At 36.7% G+C, this 27,034-nt stretch overlaps 1 protein-coding gene across 4 annotated transcripts in view; it reads left to right on the top strand.

The window, feature by feature from the left end:
• Diaph3 (diaphanous related formin 3) overlaps positions 1-27,034 on the top strand; it is a 482,159-nt gene that overhangs the window by 163,369 nt on the left and 291,756 nt on the right. For all 4 annotated transcript variants that reach the window (XM_076545449.1, XM_076545448.1, XM_076545447.1 and 1 more), the window contains 8 exons: positions 4,393-4,503; positions 4,786-4,904; positions 5,645-5,761; positions 8,407-8,525; positions 9,674-9,738; positions 20,195-20,299; positions 22,897-23,211; positions 23,922-24,036. In XM_076545449.1, coding sequence (XP_076401564.1) covers positions 4,393-4,503; positions 4,786-4,904; positions 5,645-5,761; positions 8,407-8,525; positions 9,674-9,738; positions 20,195-20,299; positions 22,897-23,211; positions 23,922-24,036 — 1,066 coding nt within the window. The remainder of the gene's footprint in view (positions 1-4,392; positions 4,504-4,785; positions 4,905-5,644; positions 5,762-8,406; positions 8,526-9,673; positions 9,739-20,194; positions 20,300-22,896; positions 23,212-23,921; positions 24,037-27,034) is intronic.

Here is a 27,034-nt window from a genome sequence, read left to right as displayed (position 1 = left end):
ACCTCCCCACCAAACCCTCCAGGTTGTTAAAGATAGCTTTGTTCATGAAAGTAGAACTTTTGAGAATTGGGAAGAGAATAATCAAATAAGCTTATCATATTTGCCTTTTGAAATTTCAGAATTGAATCTGCTCAGTAACAAAGATAAGTGTCCTTATGCAGGAATGCTTAAACCAAGGTCAAAGAGCAATATTTCTCATACATTTGGAGCAAAGAAGAGAATTGTTTAGAGTCAGTTTGAATTGATGCATGGTTTACTGCTTGCTTATAGTGTACAGGAGATAGTAGGTGTTAAGCTGTTGAGCAGTCAGTCACTCTGTCCTTTTGTAGAAATAGTTTGTGTTGCGTTATAGTTCCATCTTGACACAGTTAAACAAAACAGCTTACCAGGTAACCTGCTATGAAATAATGTGGTGCTCCAGTTCTGTGTCTTAGTGCGGGCACTCACTCATGATTCTGTGTCCTGTAGGAACTCTTTGGGCTTTTCCTTTCGTTATAGAGTTTTTCTTCTATGACACAGATCAATGTGCTTTGGTGCAGCTTTATATTTCCAGGTATGTTGTGTGATATAGATTAAATGTAGTATATTCAGAAGCCTTGATATGTCCAGTTATTAGAACTGGGGAAAGATTTTTATAGATTTAAAATAAAGTTTTTCAATTTTCCTTCTATGATTAGTTATTGTTGTGAATACTTTCCAGAAATAATTTGGGTCATCCTTTGCCTTCCTGCTCTTGAATTTCATACCACTGTTACCTGCTAGACCAGTGTTCTGCTTAGACTCTATTTCCTACTAATTTTGTTCACTTTTACTACTTTGTTGTAGTTTTCATATTTCTAGAATCATAGTGATTGAGTTCGACTTAGCTTCCCTGAACGTAGTCAAGTATAGAAAAAAATCAGAAAAAGAAATCGCCCTCTTTCCCTGATGTCTTTTGTCCCCTCCCTCAACTTTTCCAGAATTTTGAAAATTACATGGTACTGCTGAAAAGAAAAGTGTTGTGGGTACCAAGTCAGGAATGGCAAGGGAGTGGAAAGAAAACATTTTAAACCTGACTTTTTGACGTGAACTGGTTCCAGCTGAGTGAATATGGACTAGAAAAGTTGACTGTTTTCTGTTTTTTCAGAAGTGTTTTCTTTTCTTTTTATCCATGTTTTCTGCTATATTTCCCATCTCTACTTTATACAATCTTAAGTTTTGACAGTAAAGGCATGCTGGTCAGAATTTAGTGTTTTGATATCAAATATAAGAGTTACTACTATGTATTTCAACCAGCAGGAACTGAGACCCCTGTTGGCGTCTTAATCCAAAATCATCATTTTAAATTCACCTAAACCTTGCCTTAAGGGCTGGAGAAAAGACAATTTAGGGAACAGCATGAGGTTAAACATATTGATCAGTAGTCCAATAGTCCTTTCTAGACTTGGGGTAGAATGTAGACAGAAAAATAACATTATCAACAACAACAAAGATTACTTCTCCAGAGAAAAACTTTTTCCCTTTTTTATCTCTTTTTTTTTTTTATATTTGAGATTATAATGATAACAAATCTTCCCTCTCCTTCCAAATCCTCCCATATACCACCCTTTCAAACTCATGGTCTTTTTTTTTTTTTTTTTACTAATTGTTATTGCATGCATATATGTGTGTATATACATATGCATACATATATGTTCCTAAATACAGTCTGTTCAATCTGTATAATGTTACTTGCTTGTATGTTTTCAGGACTGACCATTTGGTACTGGACAGCCAATTGGGGTGTTCTTCCCTGAGGAAGACCGCCTCCCATTCTCCCAGCTCTCTTCTGTTGCCTAGGGTTGAGTCCCTGTCAGCCTCCCACCATCCACTTGGGCATGTCCGTTAGTATTGTCCTCACTTGTCTCAATTATGGCACTCTTTTTGGTGAGTTCTTGGCTTCTGACATTACCAGGAGATACAGTCTCAGAGCAAACTCAGGATCAAACTCCCTGATCCTTTGGCTCTGATCCATTTTCCCTCTTCTCCACGTTCTCCGGGCCTCAAGAGTGGGAGTGTTTTGTGGATATCGCCATTGGTGCTGGGGCCTACAACTCTGCATTCTGACTAGTTGTCATTGCAAAGAGATCGTCTCCATCTCTTGCAAAGAGAATTTTCCTTGATGAAGAGTCAATTCTACACTTTTCTGTAGGTATAAGGACTAATGTTTAGACGATTGTTAGAGATTAGTTTGCTTTAGTAAATTAGTAGATTTCCTTTAATAACTGCGACTTCATTAGCATTGAACCTGGGTACTGGTTTTCACTGCCAGGCATGGTCTTCATCTTGTTGAGCAGGTATCAATTCCAATTAGAAAGCTGTTTGTTACCACCAATATTAGCATGCCACGACTGTGCCTGTAGGGTGGGGTTGCAGTGCGATGCAGGTCATTCATGTGGTTCACAGGAATTGTAGCGGGGGGCGAATTTTGGGTTACCTCCATTCTTTGGAAGCTTGTATCAGCCTTTAGATATTATGAAAACCAATCCTCAGGGAGTGGGTATTCAGTCAGGTCTATCTCAGGGTTCTCTGGGACCTGTTTCTTAACTGCGTAATGTCTTCAGCACTTCTCAGAGGTAACCAAGGGATACAGCAATAGGCTGCATGTTTTAGAAGTCTTTGGATAGCCCTGGCAAGCTCAAAGGAAGTCATCTTATGTCTGCTATTATGCTTTTTGTGAGAGGGTCTTTGTCTCATGGTGTGAGTACTGTCAGCCTAGATGAGAAAAAATTCATTAAAACTCTAGTTGTATGTTTATAAATAGAGTTAGTGTATTAAAGGTTTTTTTTGTTTCATCTTTTTTCTTTTTATTAAATAATCTAGTAATGCTTGCTAGACTTGGGGTAGAATCTAGACATAGAAGAAAAATCACTATCATCAACAACAAAAATGCATTGCTGATGTAGAGAGAAACACTTTTCCTTTTTAAAACATGGATTTGTAATAATGGAAAGGTGTCTTTCATGCATGGATTAAAAAGTTAAGAATGTAAATGTTGTAGAATATTATTTTAACTAGGCAAAGATGTGTTACATTTACTATGCTGCAGAATATTACTTAACTGTGTAAAGGTGTGGTACTTTTGTTTATGCTTCATTTGTTTAACAATGTAAGGATGTGTGTTCAATTATGTAAAGATATGTTGCATCTGTTTTGCCTTGCTTGCTTAAGGCACTCAACTAGTCTAATAAAATGCTAAATGGCCAATAGCTAGGCAGGAGAAAGGACAGGCAGGGCTGTCAGGCAGGCAGACTAAATAGGAAGAGGAACTAGGCTCAGAAAGAAGAACAAGAGAAGGAGGAGAGAATGAGGGCAAGAAGCCAGGCAGCAGCCAGCCAGATATATAGAAGCAGTGAAAGGAAGACATACAGAAGAAAAGTAATAAGCCCCAAGGCAAAAGCTAGATTAAGAGAAGCATCTTCAAACATTTTAAGTTAAAAGAGCTAGCCAGAACCGTACCTAAGCCAGGCCGAGCATTCAAAAAGAATAAGAAGTCTCTTTGTCATATTTGGTAGCTGGTTGGTAGCTTAAAACAAAAAAGCCTGGGCCGGGCGGTGGTGGCGCACGCCTTTAATCCCAGCACTCGGGAGGCAGAGCCAGGCGGATCTCTGTGAGTTCGAGGCCAGCCTGGGCTACCAAGTGAGCTCCAGGAAAGGCGCAAAGCTACACAGAGAAACCCTGTCTCGAAAAACCAAAAAAAAAAAAAAAGCCTGTTATATAGGAAAGTAGGAATTTATACCTACTCAAAGTGAAAAAAAAATGATTACCCAACTTCTATCACATATTATGGTGTTTGGTGAGCTATATAATTGACTCTCTTACTAAATACAATATACAGTAAGCTTGAATTTTTGCAGAAGTATATTAGTGATTGCTTTACAAATAGGCAATGCCCATTACAAAGTTATTTTTAGTTTAATGTCTTACAGCAGCCTTATCAACCCTATTTAGGACGTTGTTGAACTTGAGGTCTTTGGGAATTTGGGTTCTTTTGTAAAATGGAACATTATTGTACTATTCTAATTTTGTTGTTATTTACATTGTAACATGTTTATAATTTTCATTCCGGGAATTTTCTGTTTGTATTGAGTATATGTAGAATGGTATTGGGTAAGACTTTTAGCCATACATGATGTTTTTATGAAGGGATAATTGGTTTTCTTCACATCATTTTCCAAATAAGGGATAAACAATTTAATTGAAACTATGTATGTTTATACATATAATATTTTATTTATAAATTATCTTATTAGGCTTTCCTGTGAGAGAAAATATTTGATAATTCTTGGACTAAAACTTGATTTTTTTTCCTTTCTTGCTTTTTGTTTTAAATGCTGGCAACTGTTGTAATTCTCTGTGTGTAATCTGTTGTAGGTAGCTTGTATGCAGCTCATAAATGCCCTTGTTACATCTCCTGATGATTTGGACTTCAGGCTTCACATCAGAAATGAATTTATGCGTTGTGGATTGAAAGAGATATTGCCAGTAAGTGCCCTGCAGTCTCCTCATTAATATTTAAATTAGAAGTGTACTTGAGTGGGGGAAATTTAGATAAATTACTCTCAAGAATAATTCATCTGTGGGAAAAGACTTGAGTATAAAAATCTAGTTTTGAAATATAGATGATAAGATTTGAGTATTATTTAACACTTTAAGTGTTTGGATTCTGCCAATCATGTTTGAATGGTTGGTTTATTGTTTATGTTATTGATAAAGTTACTCCTACTGAAAATCTAATCCATCACATTTTTTATCTAATATCTATAGAACTTAAAGTGTATTAAGAATGATGGCCTGGATATACAACTTAAAGTCTTTGAGGAGCACAAAGAAGAAGATTTGATTGAGTTCTCCCATCGCCTTGATGATATTAGAGCTGAATTTGAATATCCTTTTGCTCTGAGTCCTAGTCAAAAGATGTGTACAATTACTTTTACATCTAAAATAGTACACTATATCTCACAAAACATTCAAGTGATTCCATAGAAACTATATGAAATCAAACCTTTAGGTATTAAGAAAGTGTCACTATTTTATAAACTTAATTTTTTTTTGTCAGTACATATGTGGAAAGGGATGCTACAATTAGTAAAATAATTAGCTTAGACCAGATTTTTGTACAGTCTGTTGTTTTTTATGGCTGGCGTCTTTCTTCCATGTAGTATTGGGCTTGAGATAGCCTCGACCCATTAAATGCTCCTTTCTTCACAATGGATGAAGTACACTGGAGGCCTCATGGAAGCTGATAAATCTACAGGTGCCAAGTGTCTCCATGACTCACTAGAATCCTGTTTTGTATCATGGCTTCTCCTTGATGCGTGCTGTGCGCACACTTGTTCTGTTGTTAAGGACATCCATAGACCTTAGTGGGTTTTCCCAACCAGCTGCTGGCTCGGTTCCCACCGTATTTTCCAGTGAGTGCAGTGGATTGTGAAGGGTAAAAAGTGTCTGTCAACTTGCCATCCCTGGCATTCTCTAAGTTGAATTTCTAGATAGATCTTTTAATGCACCAATTTCTAGATAGTTGTTTGTAGACCAGTCTTCCAAACCCTCCTACAGAAGCTACTGTTATAGCAGCTGTTCTGTGTAGGTTCGAATAAATTCATGTGGTCCTTAATCAGCACACTGAAGCATCTGATGTTTATAACATGGTGTGGGACTCAGTTAAGCAAACTAGAGCAGAGGGATATTTTGTTTCTATTCTTCAGCATCTTCTGCTCATTCGAAATGACCATTTTATAAGGTAAGGGGAAGCAATGATCTGTTGTTTAACTGATAAAACTAGTAGTTGTGAAATTCACTTTATTCAGATAAGCAAGTTATTTTATTTCCTTCATAATGATCTACCGACTTACTTCCTTTGGGCATATATTTAGGTAGATGTGGATATAATGCCATTACTGTTGCTTTTTCAACTCCCAAATAGCTTAGTTGTATCCTCTCCTTTGAATGAAAGTTGAAACCATGTCCATTATTGTCCTTGTTCAGTGAGTTTGGGCAGTTATGTTGGTGAAACATTATGGGTGTATCTTCTGCTGTTACTAGAAGACACATCTCACATCTCTAGGAGACAAACTCCCTTTTCTCTGGTTCTTACAATCTTTCTGCCTCCTCTTCTACAATGATCCTTGAACCTTAGGGGACTGTTTTATAGATACATTGGGATACATATGGGTAACATGCACACTGTTCAGGTTATATTTAGAAGAGTGTGTGTGTGTGTGTGTGTGTGTGTGTGTGTGTACATATATATTTATAGATACATACATTCATGTAAAAACAATTTTAAAAAAGGCCATGCATTTGGAAGAGTAAAGAGGGAGTATATTGGACAGAGTGGAAGGGATAAATGATATAATTAGAATCTCAAAAATAAAAACAGTGACAATTATTGCTAGTACACTAATTTATTATATGCAACAAATGTGTAATATTTTGTGGTTATTTCTTAATCACCAGGAATGCTGTTGATAGGTTGCTTTCTCTTAAGTTAATTATGTCTTGGCTATTTGAGCTTGACAAATTGTTTTGTCTACCTCATATGGAACATAATGTGGTTCTAAGTAGACTTGAGTACCCAAATGACTGTACTATAAAGTTTAAGTATGGTTACATGAGTAAAACTATGAGTTTAATTCTTTTTCAAAGCTTCTCACAATGCAGATTTTACTTTATTTTTATTTATTTTTTCATCTGGACTGTCTGCAGTTTCTTCCTCCTCCTCTTCTCCCCATCCACTCCCCACCTCCATCTATTTCTCCATTGCTCTTCAGAAAATGATAGGCCTTCTTTTGCCGTGGACGGTTGTTATCCATGGGAGTTGAATTCTTGACACACAGTGTATGCTCAGTAAATGACCTTAACCACTTTCCACTTGTATTAGTAGTTTATGAGTGGGATCAAGGTCCTCAGATATAAACTCCTTTGTTATTTTCTCTTTGCAGAAATTTCATTCATAGGTGGTTGGGATAGTTGGTCTTTCTGTACCCGATTTATATAAGATCTATAGGAAACCCTTATCTAGGCAGCACACCCCTGGGTGATATTGGAGGGTTTAACAGAGTGTCATTTGCTATACAGACAACACTGAAGAAAAGGCAAAAGAACCTTTATATTCTTTCTATTGGTTGTTCTTCACACATCAAACTTTTGTTGACGCTGTAATTCCTGTGAATATTCTAAACTTGGCCAGTAACCTGTTTTATTGTTCAATGTGCTGTTTTCTGGTACTTTGTTTAAAATAGACTAAATATTTAAGCACTGATAAATTCTACATAAACCTACTAATTGATTACATTTAAAAATATTAGTGTACCCTTTTAATTAGTGTTGTGTTTCTACCTTAAATTTGTGTAAGAAGCAAATGAAACTTCTGTTTAAAGTATACCCACCCATTTCTTGGTCATTTTGTGCTTGGTTCTATCAGCCCCTGGTTGGTAAATGCTGTTTGAATCCCTTGAATTTAGGACCATTGTTAGCATTTTAAAATTTCCCTTTTCCTCATGTTCAGCTGAAGCAGTTTTCTTCAGCATTATAAATGATTCATTAGGTGTAGTTAGCTTGTATAAAGATAGTGGTATCTGTACATGGTTCATTGAGGGGAAAGCTGAAGTGGCCAGAAGGCCATCACATTTGAAGAATATGGTTTGGAGAAAAAAAATCACAAACTGTATATAAATCACTGAGATCGGAAATCAATTCACAAGTGATGAGGGATGTAGGGTTCCTCATTATAAACCACCCTGCTGCTTGAATTGCCTTTGTCCACATTTTTTCTTTTTCTTTCGTGTTTTCTTCACACCGCCTTAAGTTAGGACATGTTTCTAAGTTGTTAGGAATGCAGATGGATTGATCGTGCTGACAGCACACCCCTTCTTGAAACTTTTCGTGCAACTTTGGCCTTTGGCCTTTGATGTTAAAGTTTCTAGCCTTCTTTTGAGTAAGATATATTAATTTGGTTTCCTATCATTTAGAGTATCAATTTGGAATTTCTTTCCACAAATTGATTTTATGAAGCTCTAGTAGAAATTCTTTGAAAAGATTTTTGGTGGTTTGGTTTGCATTAATGAATTTCTGGTAGCTCTTTAGTAGCTACGTTCTGAGGTGGCTCGAAGTGCCTGTCATGTCTTCATAATGTCTTTTTTTAGTGCAAATGAATGAAATGTCTGATTTATGGGAAAATCCTCAATGAGTAGTAGATTTCCTGACACATCATTAAAAATACGTCAAGGCCTCATTAGAAAGATGAGATTCCCATGCTGTGGTATACCACCTGTTGAAATTATGCTGAGTAAAAATTTAAACCTGAAGTCACGTTTCCATCAAGTATATTGTTTAGATGTAAAGTTGTACTCTTGAATTGAGTGTAAATATGCTCTTTGTTTTTAGACAACAGTACTTCAAACTAATTGACGAGTGTGTATCACAGATTGTGTTGCATAGAGATGGACTGGATCCAGACTTCACCTACAGAAAAAGACTAGATTTGGACTTGAGTCAGTTTGTAGGTGAGTATTTCTGTTATTTATGTAGAACTATCTTGAGTTTGTTCTGATGGGCTAACTCTTAGCTGTTGGTTTTCTTCATTTGACTGGAGATCTCCTGAGGACCTTTGATCCCCTTTCATGAAGTCTTAAATGTCAAAGCTATGTTTCATAACAATACTATACAAACTCTTACTTGAATTTTTTGTGTGTTTATATGTAGAACTGATGATTCCAAACAATGGTTTGTAAAACAGTTGACCCTGTTACAATGATATTGGCACAAAAGCCTAGTGATAATCATTGTATTCTTTTCTTTTGGCAGACTGGATCAAGGAATTTGAGAATTTTTTTGACATCTTAATATTAAATATCCCTATGTATACCCTTTTAATATTCTGTTGCTCAATGAGATATGTACATTTCAGAGTACATTGAGAAAACTTTTATCATTTGAATTACAAGCATAACTGACTTCTTGCATTCCTTATTTTTTTTTTTTTGGCATTTCTGTGTGTGTTTAATGTATGTGTTTGTGAGTGAGTGTGTGGGTTACACACTGGTGTGTATGTGGGTAAATGCATGGAGGCCAGGCAGGTAGGGTCTCTGCTGAACCTTGACCTTTCATTTTGTGGGTGGCTTGGCAGCCACCAAGCTCCAGTAATCCTCTTTGTCTCTGTTGACCTCCTTGTTGGGATTATGGGCATATATGGGGTACATTTCCTGGAACTCGCTTTGGAGACCAGGCTGGCCTCGAACTCACAGAGATCCACCTGGCTCTGCCTCCCAAGTGCTGGGATTAAAGGCGTGCGCCACCACCGCCTGGCAGCAATTGTTTCTTTTCCCCTCACTTTTGTTTCTCATTCCCACTTAATTTTCCTGGCTGATGTTGGATACCATCTCTTCATTCTAGATATATATTGATAATTGGGACCATCCTATGCTTCCTGTTATCATTGAACCATCTCACCTTCCATGATGGGAGGTTAAAATTCAATATGAATTATTCTGCTTCACTATTTTTGGTGTCATATTTAAAGAGCCTTCTTGTAGTATTGCAATATTTTCCTACATTTATTATTAAGTCCCATGTGATTTTTTTCTTTACAAATATAAAGTCATCAAAAGTTTGCATAAAACCTTAATTTAATTTCTTGTTATTATAATTTTAGATGTTTGCATAGATCTGGCAAAACTAGAAGAGTTTGAAGAGAAAGCATCAGAGAATTGCAAGAAAGTAAGTAACCGATTTCCTTTGTAGGACTGTGTGAGCTGCTCCAGGGTGGCGCTTCTTCAGAGTGCCTGGTACTCCCTCTGTCCTCATTTCCTTCATGCCTGTGTGATCAGACCTTGCTCTATGGAGTGCTATCTAGACCATTTTGCTATTGCAAATACTCTCTACATCCTTTTCTTTGTTTGTGTTATCATTACAGATGCCATGTCATCATGTGTTTAAACATGTAATATGATTCATTAGCTTTTTTGGTATACATAGTAAGTTCCAGGACAGCCAGGGCTTTGTAAAGAAGAGACCCTGTCTCAATTTTTTCCTTTCTTTTTTATTAAAAGAAGAAACTATTAGTTATTACCAGCTTCATTTGTTTTCAGCCTAGCAATTTTTCTGACTCCAGTTCTTGTATCTGAAAGTTTTTCTGTGTCCTAGCTGGTTGGCGTTTGGGACAAATTTCTCTCACCCATCCATGATCCTGCAGCTGCTTATAAATAATCTCTCAGAAGCTGATATTAATTATAACTGATTGGCCATTAGCTCAGTCTTACTACTGACTAGCTCTTGCACTGAAACTCTACCCATTTCTGTAAATCTGTATTTCGCCACATGTCCCATGGCTTTACCTGTGTGCCATTACATGCTGCTCCCTCAAGAGCCGGCTGGTGGCTCCTGACTCAGCCTTCCAGAATTCTCCTTGTCTGCTTATCCCTCCTATACTTTCTGTCTGGCTACTGTCCAATCAGCATTTTATTAAACCAGTGTACCAAAGCATTACCCCACAGCATTTCCTCTTTTCTATTTAATTAAAAAGGAAAGTTTTAACTTTAACATAGTAAAATTATGTATAACAAAACAGTTATCAAGCAAGAATTACAGTTACAATATCTAGTCTATTTATATTTGGCAAATTAAAAAAATATTCTATTGTCCTATATTTGTGAGTCTAAGGTTTCGTATCTAACTTATCTTTTATCATAACTAAGGAAGTTTATAACTATCTAGTCTTCAACTAGATTAAAGACCCCAGAAGAATGTTACCTAAGTATACAGGAAATGCATTGTAAGCAATTTCCAATGTTCTGGAAACAACAGAGAGATTTGCCAGCATGGACAGTCATCCAAAGTTCCTCTGCAACGTTGGGGCATCCATCTTCAGCCCATAGGCCTAGTCTCTCAGTCATTTTTTTTTCGCTGTGTCCTATAGAATGTCTGACAGTTTCTTCTGTGAAGCAGGAACCTAAAGGACCATCTCATCTTGCAAAGTTCAGTGTTCATCTTCCCATGGGTCCTGCATGTCCAGTTTATATAGTAGTCCAGGCAAGTACAGTTTCTTGCCAAAATGCCTGTTTTTGCCAATAAGATAAACTCCATATAGAGGTCTTGATGCCCATCCTACTCTTTGAAGCAAATCAGTCCTGCCAGGAGCAGATGTGTCTCATTGTCCAGAATGTCTAAGTTTTCAAAACATTTTAAATGCCATATTCTGTAGGTCTTTGAAGTGGTAGGAGATTATCTACCTAATTGAATTATATCTATGTATACCTAGAAAACTTGACATGACTATAAGTTTGACTATCATAGAAGACTAATTATTAATCTGTATTTCTTAATTATCCATTAAAATTTAAATGAGCTGCACAAACAAAATACCTTGAACAAGAGTATAAATATACTTACAGTATAAGAAAATCAAATTTGTATCAGTAAACTAAAATCTATACCAAAGAAAAAATTTTAAACAAATTATTGGTCTTTAAAAGTAGATTCAATAATTGACCCTTTCATTCTATCATATCGATTACCTCCCCCTTTTTTCCTTTAGAAATTGCATTTATAATAATCATGCTTTAAATAAAATAAACATTCTTAAACAATATTTCAGGAATTTGGATATAACTTCTTATACTGCTTTCTGCTGGATGAGGGTGCTGACAATCTAATGGGGATCCTGAGAAAATTAAAAACTATGGTCAAGTCCTGACTTGGAGTAGTCTGTGACACTGTATTTTCTGAGCCGGTTGCCTTGAAGTTGATTTTGTATGTTGGATGATCTGGGCTGTGATGTCATTGGAGACCTTTCAGGGGGTCTTGGCTGGTCAAACCTAATGTATCTTAATTTGGAGCAAATCGATAGCCTCTTCCTTTTTGTGAAAACAAAAACAGAGCCTCCTTTCCAAAGTAACATATCCTTAGATCCACATTTTGAAGTCAAGATTCCATATATATATATATATATATATATATATATATATATATATATATATATATATGCTTAATTTAGCAGCCTTTACAATCAAATATCTTATGCAGTTAAAAGTATCAAAGACAACACAATCCAGATTCTCTGTGTAATATCCTTCTTTACGTGGTTAATTTTTTATAGTACTTTTTCTGTCTTTTCAAAGAACTTATTTTTAAAACTTTTTTATATTTCTGTTTATATTCATTTTCTTCTCTCTTCCAAGCCCATGCACATTTTTACACACACTATAAACCATTTAAAGTCTTGTTCCATCTGAATCTTCCTTCTTGTGAATCTATTGCTTTAAACTGCAGCATTAGTAGGACTGAAATGGCAGCTTTGGCTGCTGGCTTTGCCCAACTCAGCTTCCCAACATGGCAGAACTACATTTACTGCCAGCTCTGGGAACCAGGCTCACTGCCAACTGTGGGAAGAGGCTGTGCTTCCATCCAGCAGTGTATAGTCCACAAACCTCTATTCTTTTTTCTTTCTTTCCCCCCTATACTAGCAAAAGCTAAATCTGTCACGATGCAGTGCATTGTGTGTCTTAGAAATGCCACTATGTACCATGGCGGAAATCTACCATGCTGCACTCAAGCCCACATACCATTGAGAACCCACCATATTGTAGCCCATGGCTGGCCTGAGAGACACAACTTGGAAGTTGTTTTTAGCTTTGTTTTAAATTATTTTTTTTTTAAAGCTTTCTCAGGTTTCAGTTCCCATGTTTTGGCGCCATTTGTAGTTGAATATTTTCATGTGTCCCATCCAGTTCTCAGCCGCTCATACTCAAACACACAGAAGTTTATATTAATTAAAACTTCTTGGCCATTAACTTAGGCTTACTACTGACTAGCCATTGTACTTAAACTCAGCCCATTTCTGTTAATCTATATTTCACCACATGTCCTATGGCTTACCTGTGTGCCATTACATGCTGCTTCCTGGACAGCGGGCTGGCGTCTCCTGACTCAGCCTTCCTCTTCCCAGAATTCTCCTTGTCTGCTTATCCCACCTATGCTTCCTGCCTGGCCAATCAGCATTTTATCAAACCAGTGTACAAAAGCATTATCCCACAGCAAATTATCTTTGCTTTCTTTTCATGCAGTGTTTTGGCCTCTTCTTTCTGGCATAGGATTTCGGTATTAGATATTTTCTTGGCTGGAAAATATTCCTGACCTTTGAAGTAGTCATTCAGAAATGAATTCTTAGGGCTAGCTTCTCTTCATGTTGGTGAAGAAATAACTACAACTATTGCCACACAATCATGCCACATCTATATTCACCTATTGAGCCTTTATATTGGGCACCATCTCATGAAGAATATACTGTTAATGTAATAGGACCTAAATGTCCCTGGAGAGATTTCTACTTTTCTGCAAACTTAATCAAACATAAATGGAACTTTCGTAAGGTTTGAAGAACTTCTGTTGAATTTTATGTCTGTGTCATTGTTTGATGCCCTAAGGGTTGGAATTAGCCTAGCACTTTGTGAGAGCTTATGCAGCCCAGCCCATTGACTGCTTGCTAGGTGTTCTACTTAGATTTCTGCTGCTGTGATAAATACTGACCAAAAACAACTTGGGGAAGTAAGGGCTCAGTTACAGTTACAGTTACAGTTTATCATGGAGGGAAGTCAGTCAGGAGCTCCAGACAGGTACCTGGAGGCAGAAACTGCAGCAGAGACCATAAATGGATACTACTTACTGGCCTGCTTCCCATGGGTTACTCAACCTGCTTTTCTATAAAATCCAAGGTGTAGAAGTGGTACTGCCCATAGTGGGCTGGGCCCTCGCATCTAAGCCATCAATCAAGAAAATGAACCTCAGAAATGCCCACAGGGCAATTTGATGAATACTATTCCGCAGTTGAGATACTCTCTTCCTTGTGTCAAGTTGACAAGAACCAACCAGTACTCTAGAATCACAGTTATAAATATGATGTTATCATTGCCTGGAAGATAGTTTGGTGAGGGAAAGAAGTGGTTAGATTATTTAAACTGTCCAGATGGTCGTAAAATGGTTAATAGCTGTTTGATATAGTGTGACGCTTCTCTCTGCCAGCTTTGTCGTCTAAGCTTACATACTACATTTACTTTTCATGCATGTAGTACTGTTTTCAAGTATTAGATGTCAATAGATCAAGAATAGGATAGTATTACGCTTATGTTTTGTTTAGGGTATATGAATCGAGTTAAATAAAAAAAAAACTCAATAGATTTCTTTTAAATAGTAAGCTTTAAATGTAAATAAAAGACCTTGTTCAAGGTTACTTGCCTTTTTAAAGCCAGAAGTTGTATGCATTGCATATATTCAGAAAATACTTTTGCCTCGTAATAGTTTTTAGTGCCATATCATCTTGTATATATCAGCAGAAACTTTGCTCTGATAGCTTTGTAAGGACACATGTAAATACTTAGCTTCAGGCAGGAAGCTATCATAGTTTCTAGGTACATTTTTTATTAAGGTGCATCAATTTGAAAAATGAAGAGCAGAAATGTCAGAAAGTATATAGAGTATATTGAATTATTAACCTTCTTGTGCAGAGACACTAATACATTTACCCCAGGGTATGAAATTAAGCAGAAACTCATCTTTAACTGTGTTTCTTGACATTTTTGAGTGTAATTTTCTAAGTGTAGTATTCCTTCAGCCAAGTTTTTTTTTTTTTTTTTTCCAGTGGGGGCATGGGTGGCACGGAAGAACACTATCATCAGTTTCCTAAAGTATACTTTAATAGACACAGGTTTATCCCCAAGACTACTGTGATTTGATTGGCGATATTACAAAAATGCTAAAGCAAGGTTTATCATTCATCTGATTCTTTTGTAAAGGAGGAAATATGCTTTTGTCTCTTTAGCATGGCCAAGTTTATTTAGTTTGTTTTTAAGATTATACTAATGATAATCTACTTGATTTCTTTTTCTGTTGTCCTCCGCGTAATCCTTTCTCTTTGTATTTTGATGTCCCAGTATTTATATTGTCAGAAAGTCTCCTTGTTGTTACTCTGCTAAGAAATTTGTTTCTTCCTTTTTCTTTGCAATTACGCTGCAAACTTTGTTTTAAGTGTGAAAATGAGAAAGGAGTTTTGGATGCTGAGATACTTAATTGATGATACTGATGTCATTCAATGTTTAAAGGAAGATTTGACAGGAATTTGCTCATCACTTCATTTAATAAAAACTGAGTTTATTATAAACTTAAGGCAATTAAAAGTGATCATATAGAAAAGGTTTTCAGTTTTGTGATCTTATAAATTAAGTGCCATTAAGGTGAGAAGTATTACAAGAAGGTATATTTATATGGCAGTATAATTTATGTGATAGAAAAATGTCATTTGGTGTGTAAGCCTGCAAAAGAGTTCTCATCGGCTTTGGGTAATGAGGAAAGAATTAATGAAGGAAGTGGTGTCCATAAGCTGTGAGGAATCATTGTACAGAATCTAGTTGAGATATCCAAGGAGCAGTTACATTTATGTATATCTTTTGAATTTCTAATTGGTATCTCAAGCTTCACATGTCTCCCATAGTTTGATATGGTGTAACTGCACCCCTCCAAGGACTCAGGGGTAGAAGGTTTGGTTCTCAGCATAATCCTGGCAGTTGGTGCAGCATACAGAGAGGGCATTTAGTTAAGTAAGGATTAGGTAGTTCTCTTTCATCACTATGGTCCTCCTGAGAGGCAGAGGGTCCTTGATTAAGGATCAGTCCCAGCTTCTCTTCTCTTCTATGCCCCTGGTTCTCCATCTAATCATCTTGCTTGACACAGTCCTTTCCAGATTGTCTATGCTGTGAGGTGATGTAGCCAAGTGTCATACTTATCATAGTCCTCGTTTGCTGTCTTTTGTACTTTGAATCTTTGACGTTGTGAGCTGAACAAACCTCTTTTTTCTTAAGTAGACTGTGTCCAGTATTTATTTACAGTGATGCAAAGATAATTTATAAAACATTATTAGTAAATATTAATAAAACAAAACTCAACTTTTCTAATAATGCATTTTTCTATGTGTTTGATATTCTTTTCTTGCTATATTATCATAGGTTTCCAGCCTTTGATAGAGAAATTGTGCTTCTTAATTTCTTTTAGTCAGGTACAAGTTCTTTTGGATTTCTAGTCTTATTTCCTTCTGGCATCCTCTCCTTTACCTTATATTTGCTTGGACAACTGCAGTAGGCTCAAAGCTACTGTGTCTAGTATTTCTTTTTCATTTCATAATTCACATAGCTGCTGGTTGGGATTTTCAAAGTGCAAACTTGGTCATATCAATTTCTTAGTATATTTCCATTTATAGCTCTCAGCAAATCGTATACTGTTTAATTGCTTGCTTTTGGAATTTTACTGGCATTTTTTAGCTACCTCCTCAAGGTCTTAAAATTTGGGGTGAGGCCTTGTTACTCTGACTCATTTTCTTATTTGTAGTCTTCTGCTTTTATTGTTGGCAGTTTTATCCGTCCAGGATATTTAGTTTGCTTTTCCTTCACAATTAGATGTTGCTGACCAGAAGTCCTGACCATGTTCCATTCCACTCTCTTTCCACAACCTAACACTTTGAGGACCATATTATATGCACACTAATAAGTATTTATTTTACAATGGAAAATAGGTTGATTGAAGATAAATCATGAAAATGTCTCTTAGAGATGCCCACAGTCCAATCTGATGGAGGCAGTTCTTCTGTGGTGACTTTAGTTCATGTCAGATTGACAAAAACAAAACCAGCATAATATTTAAAAAGTATGGTAGACAAGGCCAAAAAAGTACGTCGTCCACAAACTTTTAACTTGAAAGACTTTAGTTTATTAATGTTTGTATATTTCAGGCAGTGCATTTTGATCATATACACACCCACTCCCCAAATCTATTTCCACATCCCTATTCACTCACCTTCCTGTCTTCTTTGTTTTTTTTTTTTTTTTTTAAATGTTTGAAGTCCAAAGTATGTTGCCCCAAATCTCTTGGATTTGGGGCCAACTTCTGGATCATGGTTGACCTACCATGTGTCACACTCTTCAAACGTACTCTCACTCCGACCCTCAGTAGTTATCAATTGCCAATAGGTCCGCAGCTAAGGAGTGGGACTTGTCGCCCTCCTACTCTGTCCACGCTGTGATGTTGTTTAGCTTTTGCTTGTCAAAGTCGTGCACATACTGTTCACAACCACTGTTCGTATGTGCAAAGGCCTTGTGTCTGGAAAACACGTTTTCCTTGTTTCACTTCTGGCTCTTAACAATCTTTGTTTCCTCTACTACAACAGTCCTTATCCTTATCGGGTGTGTATGATACCAATGCACCATTTTGGGAATCAGTTCTATCCCTATACTATGTGGATTCCAGGCATTGAACTCAGGTTAGCAGGCTGCTTAGCTATCTTTCTGGCCTGTTTTTTTAGGTTTTTGAGGAGCTGCCGCATCAATTTTAAGTGTCTGCACTACTTTATATTCCCAACAGCAATGCTTAAAGACTTCTCTTACCCTCCATACACATTAGAATTTATTGTTTGTTTTGTTGAGGATAGTCACCCTCAACAAAGGAGTGAAGTAAAATGTCAAGGCAGCATTTCATTGTTGGCTAAGTATATTAAATATGTTTTACAGTATTTATTGGCCTTTTGTATTGCTACTTTTGAGGTATGTCTGTTCATTGATTTTACTCTATTGATGGGAAAATTTGATTTTGGTCTTCAACTTGTGGACTTGCAGTTAGATTCTAGATGTTAATCTCTTGTTGGATATGCAAAGATTCTCTCATATTCTGTATATTGTCTATTCATTTAGCTAATGATTTCCTATACTGTGTACAAGATGGTTAATTTCACACCACACTGTTTTTGTTCTTGGGATTATTTCCTATGCTATCAGGATATTCTGAATTGTTAAATTAGTGTTTAGTGGTTTGTATTTACATTTAAAGACTTGTGGCACTGAGTAGGATTTTAAGTAGCTCAGCCACAGAATGATGAATGGTGGTCATTTGATTTGGAATTTGGTAGCTGATTTTTTTTTTTTTTTTAGTAAAGGAATTTTGCCAAGTTTTGGTAATGAAGTGTTCAGTTGGCTAGAAAAGTTGAGTATGAGATCAAAAAGTATGCTGAAAAAGCTAATTTAAAGGTAATAACTCAATTGCTTAGAGGGGCACCTGGGCTAGATGAAAGGCAGAGTACAAAGAGGCTGAAACGGCCACGAAGAAATACCTTACAAACACTCCTTTGGGGAGCTAAGCAGGAACAGAAAAGTGTGTATTGTGTTTTCTCTCTTGGGTCGAGCCTAGAGGGAAATGACCATGTGACAGAAGAATGGTGCTGCTAGAGGAAAAGACAGGGACCAGGGCAAGTAGGTTGACGCTCTGTATGGAATAGTTAAAGTATATTATATACATCATGAAAATGTTTCAATGAAACCCTATGTTGTGTATAATTTATAAATGTTAAAACCAAATTTAAAGGGAGGTAGATGAACCTATAAGCTGAAACATGATTTAGTTTGTGAATAAGTTACTTTATTAGGCCTGGCATTAGTATCCTTTTAGTTTAATTTTTTTAATAGGAGCATGTGTTTAGTGGAATCTTCATAGTGGTGGTCATGGTGGTGTGGTTTGCAAGATGTGAAGGGCATAATAGTTTAACATAACTCTTTTCTTAGTTATGTTAAAATTTAATTTTTTCACACAATATACTTTGATTATTTGTGAATTTTGAAACGTTTAAAAAATTGTATTCCTTCATTCATTCATTCGTGCACATGTGTACCATGATACATATGTGGAAGTCAAAGAACAGCTTTGAACAGAGAAATGACTTCCACCAGCTTCCATGTAGGTCCCAGTTACCAGACTCTGGTTGTTATGCTTGGCATCAAGCGCTATTACTCAATGAGCCATCTAGTAGGCCCATGTAGTATCCACAATGTGCCCCCCCCCCCCCCGCCCCAGTTATCATTACAAAGAGACTGGGGGTGAATATGTAATATGCAATTTGTTTTTCTCTCTTGGCAGGTAGAAATTAAATTAACTTTTCTAATTCAAGGAATTTTGGTTCTGAAACCTAAAGATGCTTTTGTACTTTAAAGAATGGTGACAGTATACTATGCAGATGTGAAGGCATGGGGTAAAGTTTCATGTCTGCTTGTTGCTGGGAATCTAAGCTACTCTAGGAGTTTTTTAAAAATTGTCAAGCATTGTAAAAGCATTCATTATGGGAATGTGGCATGATTTCCACTGAGCAACTCAGATTGTAGAAACAGGAAATGTGACATTAAAAAAAAAATCTCAGATCTGTCACTTGATACAGACTCCTAACCCTCTTTCCATGTTATGGAGAAAATAACACACACACACACACACACACACACACACACACACACACACACACGCACACACGCACACACACACATACATTGATGACATAGAGATGTGCTTAGAATGTACTCACAGTCTGGAGGCACAAAGAAGTTGCATCTTTTTGTTTTAAAGTGCTGCATACTTGTTCTTGATTATGAGACAAAAGTCTATTTAAATTCTGTTCCCTTGGGATAGGTTTTAAATCTAGATGATGGCAAAGTGAAACTATTTGAATGCAAGATAGGGAAATGTGATGAGTGGCTATATAAATTAGAAAACTCATTGAACGCTGGATTTTATTATTTGCTTTCCTCCCAGAAGGTGTTGCACCAGGGACTTTGAAAATCTAATTTATCATTAATCTCTGTAAGATAGTGGGGATATGGTAAAAGAAAAGCAAACCAAACAGTTGATGTGTTTATGGCATGAAGTTGTGAACCACTGAAACTATTCAAACAGCACTTTTAACTCATATCGATGAACTCCTGATCTGTTTCAAGTGTCAGGTCCTGCAGGCGGAGGGTGGCAGCGAAGGCAGTGTACAATGCTTTGCTTTCTGCTGCTTTATTCAAAATCGCTATGATATTTAGGGACTTCTAAGAGAAATGCCATGGTCGGAGATAACTATGGGCCTGTTTGCTCTGTTGGGAATAGAAGGTCATGGTCCTCCATTTCAGGTTTTGTCTCTTTTCTTCTGAATAAATGATTTTGGAGGGACCTGGAGAGACTTAGAGAAAGACTTGTGGGCGACTTGTCAGGGCTCTGCCACTCCTTTTATGAAACCGATTCAGAAGTGTTTTATTGACAGATCATTAGCGCCATATTCTTATGTGAAGAATAATGCTTTTCATTTCCATCTCTCCACATCTCTTTTATTCTGTTTCAGTTTGAAAAAGAGTGTAGTGACCACCAAGAAACCCAGGCTCAATTGCAGAAAAAGGAGGCAAAGATTAATGAGCTTCAAGCAGAGTTACAAGCTTTTAAATCCCAGGTAAAATACCATCTTGAGTGAATTTGATTTTGAAATTATACCAGGGAAACAAAGGTCATATTATATTTTCACAGTTTCAAAATGTTTAAGCTTTATTTTTTCTTGTGTATTTTCTCAGTGTTATTCATACACATCTCTAGGCTGCTGTGTTTATGTTTTAAAGGTATTCTTTGTCACCTTTTTTCTCCCTGTGTCTGTAGGGTTATCCAGGCTTTTACTAATTAACTGGCTTCCTTCGGCTTCATTTGGAGTTTGCTTCTAAAGTCACATGTTTCCTAAGTAATTAAGTGTAAAGGTTAAGAAAGTTCTCTACTCTTAGATTTGTCATCCATCACTGATCTTTATCCTAGTACAGGAAATTATTGCTCAAGCTATTTATTTTTCCAAGCCTTCAGCCTATGGGTTGCCTTGCTGTGAAAGATAACCCCTAGCTGAATGAGAACATTTTCTGATAATTTTTCAATTTCCAAAAGTAAACAGATTTAAAACACGACAAAAAGAGCAAATCTGGATTATGAGCAGATAGCTCCCATACATGCTGTACACATAAGACACGAGATAAAAAGTACATCACCTGCATGCTTTATATGGATTATAGGAGGCACGTTCACAGGAAAATTTCCTCCTATAGATTTACGTACTAGATAATGAGTAATAATTGTAGTGTCACATTTCCTCTCATCCTAATTTATGGGTGGATGAAAACAGGCTCAGGTGTAGTTTCCAGTATTTACGGCCAATTTTGGTTTCTTTTGAATATGTCATTAGAAACACTTCCGGAGGATTCCCTGTTTTTTAAAAATTAAAACCTTTTGTAAACAAGACAATTCTTAGCCACATGTGGTGCTTTATGCCTGTCATCTTAGGTTTTCAGAGCCTGAGGCAGGAAAACTGCTGCGTTTGTGGCCAGCCTGTGCTACAGAGTGTGACTCTGAAAAAAATAAAAAGGGGTACTCTTCTCATTAGTTTTTTAATATTGCTGCAAGAAGTAACATGTATCCACAGAATTATTTTAAAAATAAGATTCTCATATTTAAATGAAATAATTTTTTTTGTATTTTATACTTTTTTACTTAAAAGTAATAGCTGAAATAATATTTGTGATTTTTTTTTTCTGTCTTGGGCTACTATTTATATCAGAATTTTCTTTTAAAAATTTCCCATTTGAAGGATTACTTCTTGACAATTCAGGATAATAAAAATATATCCATGACCTTTGGATAGGGTGCATTGTGTTTGTGATATAAAATGCGGAAATTTTATGATGTAAAACTGAAATAAAATGTAGGAATCTCCTGTTTTTTGAAACTTTGCATGATGACAATCTGTGTTCATGACTTTTGGAGGAGTACCTTGCTTTAATGACTTAAGATTACTATGCACATTCATTTTTAACAACCTATTTGTTTATATTTTCTTTCCCAACACTGTAACCTTTTTGTATTTGTATTATGCATATAAGTAGATACATGGATATATTTATATGTACATATAGGTAAGTTAGAATGTCAGTAATTTCAAGAAATTGCCATATTATAAAAAATAATCCTGAAGGTCTATTACATAATTACAGACCATTCACTAAATTCTCTGTATTCTGTCAGAATGTAACCACCAAAATGAGCAATAGATGCTCTGGTTTCTTTGCAGGTCCTGATTTAATTTTGTTTCTTAGTGACATTTGACTCTGTAGAGAGCTCCCATCCCCCTAAGAAATGAGTACTCTCTTACCTCATAATTGTGCCCCTTGCTTGCTTTTTACTCATTTTTAAAATTTATTTATCCCTTGCCTTTCTAAAGCCACTGTGTGTACCTGTCACAGTCTTTGAAGGATAAACCGAACAGTCACTTTCCTCATAAATTTTATATGCTATCAAAGAGATAATTGTCCATGGTCCTTTCAATAATTGCTTCCCAGCTTTGCCAAGAGCTTCTGAGCAGTGTGAAACAGACCAGAACGCAACTGAGTGGACAGATCAAGTTGTCCTGAGGAAGGGGCCTGTTTGTTCAGATTGAAAAAGCAAGTAGAGAATGCTTAGTAATCAAATGTCTGATCAAGAGGGACAACTTATATTTGGACCCTGAAATTAGAATGTGGTTGGCACATATATAGAATTAAGAGAAAATTGGTTAAAGGTATTCCAGAACCAGTGATATGTGCCTACACACACACACACACACACACACACACACACACACACACACACACACACACACGACATGCTTAAGATCCTCTGTACAGAGGTTCCCTACTTCTGTATTCTTTCTGTGCACCCTGAGTGGACTTCATTCCTCACAAAGTTTCTAGTGTTACCTGGAGACTGCTTATTCTTTAATCTTCTTACCCCATGGAACCATTTCTATCATAACTGCTTCAAAATGGGCAAAATACCTTTTCTTGAGCATGAAAGCTATGTGTGTATGTTCAAATTGGAAGAAACACTTATAGAATTTCATAAGCCATTGCTAATTACTGGTATTTTTAATTTTATCTAGTAACTTCTTTTTAAATAAATGTGCTTTTACTATTTGTGCACATGTTCTTACTTTTTTTTTTTTTTTTTTTTTTTTTTTTTTTTATTTCCTCTCTTCTCCAGTTTGGTGCCTTGCCACCTGGCACAAAAATTCCTTTGCAAGCTTCAGTGGAAGGTGACACTAGCCCTTCAGCCCTTCCTCCTGCCCCACCAGCCCTGTGTGGGGGAGTGCCGCCTCCCCCACCTCCTCCCCCGCCTCCTCCCCCGCCTCCCCCACTTCCAGGAATGGCAATGCCATTTGGTGGGCCAGTGCCACCACCACCTCCCCTGGGATGTCTCAGTGGGCACGGCTCTCTTCCATTAAACCTGCCATTTGGGTTGAAACCAAAGAAAGAATTCAAACCTGAAATCAGCATGAGAAGATTGAATTGGTTAAAGGTAAGACCCATTAGTGGGAGTGGACATATTTCTCCTTAGATTACTACTTCAGTTTAGACTTACTAATGCAGAGTTTCCAGAGGGAACTCGACTCCTAATGACAATATAGCACATGGCATATATGTGCATATCTTTTCTATATGCATTATTATTCTATATCGTAAGTATTGAAATCATTCCCTTTGCTACTGTCTAGTAATTTCTCTGTAAATTTGGTGAGAGTTGATAATTTCATGGAATTTACTGATATGGAGGGTGTCTCAGAAATGCTAAAGGTTAGTGTTTGGAGTTAGCTCTCCCTGTGGGGAACTGTTAGGGAGAGTACTGCCTGTTATTAGAAGCTTACACATAGGTGACCGACAGTCTCAATTATGCTGATCTTGAAATTGTGGGAGATTCTGTATGATGTTAACTCTCTTCAGGATTCAGAGTTCCAATGACCATTAATAATAACTGAGAACCATAGTTATGAAGAAACAAACTCCTGTACATGTAGCTTCAAATGCCCGACCATTTGGTCAAGGAAACTGTTTTCTTCTCCTCATAAGACCTCCATGTTCTGTAGAATATGTCTCTCACTGAGCCAACTCTGGGGACAGATCTTACAAAGCTGACTTCAACATCTGGAGCTGGGGATGCTGACCTGTGTGCTGTGATTGGCCAGGCAGGTGAACTGCCCAGCTGCTTGAGTCGCTCTCCTCTGATTGCAGATTGGACCAAATGAAATGTCTGAAAACTGTTTCTGGATAAAAGTAAATGAAAATAAGTATGAAAGTACGGATTTGCTTTGTAAACTGGAGAACACATTTTGTTGCCAACAAAAAGGTAAGTTTGATAATAGTTTGGTTATCAATTTATTTTGAAATTCTTAGCATTAGTAATTCATAATTACCAATCTGTAAAATACACTAAGAATCTTTTATTATGATACCTTTCCATTATTAATTGTATATAAAATGAACTAAAGAAAAGATTTCAAAGCATTTTTTCACATAGGTAAATCACATGAACAATTTTAAATTGAAAATGCTGACTCTGCGCGTTGTTTCTTAGATTTTCTATGAAAAATTATTTCAAAACTGTTCCGTTGAGTTAATTTAGTCTTCCCCCTGATGCCCTGTTTTCCAAGACAATGATAGGTGAAATCTACTTAGGCCTGTGTGTGTGTGTGTGTGTGTGTGTGTGTGTGTGTGTGTGTGTGTGTACGTACGAGAGAGGAATTGACTTATTAAATATATGCTGTTTACTAAGAACCATGCTAGATATAGTTCTTATATATGATTCGAATTGATCATCACACCAATTTATAAATATTGGGTGATCCTGAAAAGTTCATTTGTAGCCATTGAAATGGTTTCTAAAATATAATTTGAAATTAAAAACTCTCTCAAAGAAATAATTGTAAATTATAAACTTTGTCTAACAAGTAATTGTAGAATTACTAGGTATTTTAGAGCAGGATTTGTCTTGAATAAAATATTGAAAATTCTGTATTGTAGTCTTTAAAGATAGCAAAGAATTTTGACAAGCTCATGCAAGGAAAACTTGTGAAGTAAGCAGGTCTTAATTTTACCTTTTGATTATGGTGAATCAAAATTTCCTTTGAATAAGATTAGTTCAGTCTTCAGGCAATCAAGGGAAATGTGTGTAGTTAAAATATGTATTTACATGTAAAACACTTCAGAATTTCAGATTTCCTAATCTGGAATTGATTAGTTTTCCCTTTGCCTTGCTAGTAGGAAGAAATGGTGGTACCTCCATGCTATTTAAGTGAGGCTGCCACCCACCTACCCTTCTTTCCCCCTCTACTCTGATTACTTTCTTAATTAATGAGGCTCAAAAGGGAAACTTGTTAGCATGTCTTTAATTTAGCTGTAGTGTTAGCCCTAAATGAAATAATTGGACCTTTAAAAATTCTTAAGTTATCTAACTTTAGCCTTGAGATTCAAGGTTGCAAGGGGATAAAAAAGATACATTTGCTGATTCGAGTAGTAGTAGAAGAGATTAAGGTGAGAAATGATCATCCCTGTATGAGTATCCGTGTTCCCGTCCTCCTCTGCTTCCTATGGACCCCTTGGTGTGCAATCTCTCACTTGACGAAAGCCGACACGACACTGTGTTTTCTGCTCACATGCATCTTAGCTTTTGTTTATGTATTGGATCTGACTGTAAATGATATTTTTATGGTGCATAGGAAGAATTGGAAAACTCAGGTTTGTGTTCCTGAGCAATATGAACATTTCATAATTGCAACTAGACATGATCTGAGAAAGGACTATTTTTTATTTTGATCTCAGGGAATGATTCCCTGAGAGCAGTGCATGAAGAGACGTTGGTATGTTTCTGGCCTTTCTAGTCCTTAAGCATTTTAATTGAAAACGGCAGCCATTGTTGCTAATAGAGAGAAACATTGGTTTTGACAGTATAGCCATTTAGTAGGAATGATCCAAGTGAAAGGAAAGGGGGTGTTGAAAAGTCACATGAGAATGGGTTTGTGGTGTGGACAGGTTGCTGTATGTAGTCTCTGTTTTTGTCCTATCTGCCAAGGCATCATGTCTAAGTGCTGATATTTACCTATGTACCATGAGCCCAAAGTTTGTTACATTTTATAATTTCTGGAGAAGTCAGAATTAAAGCTGGCCCCTTAACATTTTTAGTCTACACGAAAATCCTATTCATTTCCTGAGACTCCTGTTTTGTGGGAGGTGGGAGTTTGTATAGAAGGACCAGCTAACATCATTTTAATCATTAGTATGCATTTTACGGAGCCAGGGGAAGGCAGAGTCTTTAATTACTGAAGATTGTGATGACATTATAGACAAATGGTGTGTTTTATTGCATTGAATCTTTGCAGTAAATATTTTTGATACTTCTTAGATTATAAAGATGGATGTCCAGTCCCAAGCATTTAACCGAGGAGATGATAATCCTGAATGTTTACTAAGCTTGGGAAATACATAATAGGAGTAAAGAGGGGATTCCTCTTTTTGGGGGGGGGGGGGGGTTGTGGTGAGTATTTATCCTGTAGTCTTTACCGAGGACATCGGTTTAGTCTTCTGACACTTTTTTGTTCTGGTTGCTGGGATTTGTAGTTCTCACACCGTGCAAGGTGGGCAGGAACCCGCTATCCCCATTGAGCTCCAGTGCATCCACTCCTTCCTTCTCTCCTCCCTTTCACCCTTTGCCCATTCCCTTTCTTTTCACCTCCCCTCACCCCTTGTTTTTCTGTTGGCGGAAGGATCTCTCCGTGTAGCTTTGTCTGACTTAAAAGTCTCTGTGTAGAACAGACTGTCCTCAGATCACAGAAATCCCCCAGTTTTTGGCTCCAGAGTTCTGGGTTAAAGGTAAGCACCACCATGCCCGTCTGTGTAGTCTTTATGCCATCTTGTTTCATTTTTCCTGCGTACCAGCTGTTCTGCTGGTCATGAAGTAATTGTTTCTTTACACAGACCATAGTCACAGACTCACCTGACCATAGTCATAGAAAGGTCTTTTTGGTAAGGATATAGGATACGGACATTGTCTCTTAACCTTTGTTGGCTATGCATATGCATGTGTATTTCTCTATGAATGAATGTTTGGTATATGTGTGTATTAACCCTATATATTTTTCAGTTAGATCTCCATTTGTTTTTAATCTTTTTCCCCCATTTATATCACTCTTCTAATGAGAAAAGGTGATAGTCATCCCTTTAAAGGTGTAAATGCTCTAAGCTTTTCTTTTGGAAATGCAGATGGAAACTGTCCAAGCTTTTCCCTTTTCTTCTTCCTCCTATTTTACTCGTTCAACTTTCTCTCTCCATTGCACAACCACCATTCAAAT

Source organism: Peromyscus maniculatus, chromosome 9 (genome assembly GCF_049852395.1).
Source record: "Peromyscus maniculatus bairdii isolate BWxNUB_F1_BW_parent chromosome 9, HU_Pman_BW_mat_3.1, whole genome shotgun sequence".
Classification (NCBI taxonomy): domain Eukaryota; kingdom Metazoa; phylum Chordata; class Mammalia; order Rodentia; family Cricetidae; genus Peromyscus; species Peromyscus maniculatus.
The sequence above is the reverse complement of the archived record's forward strand: the minus strand, read 5'-3'. Positions and strand labels throughout refer to the sequence as shown.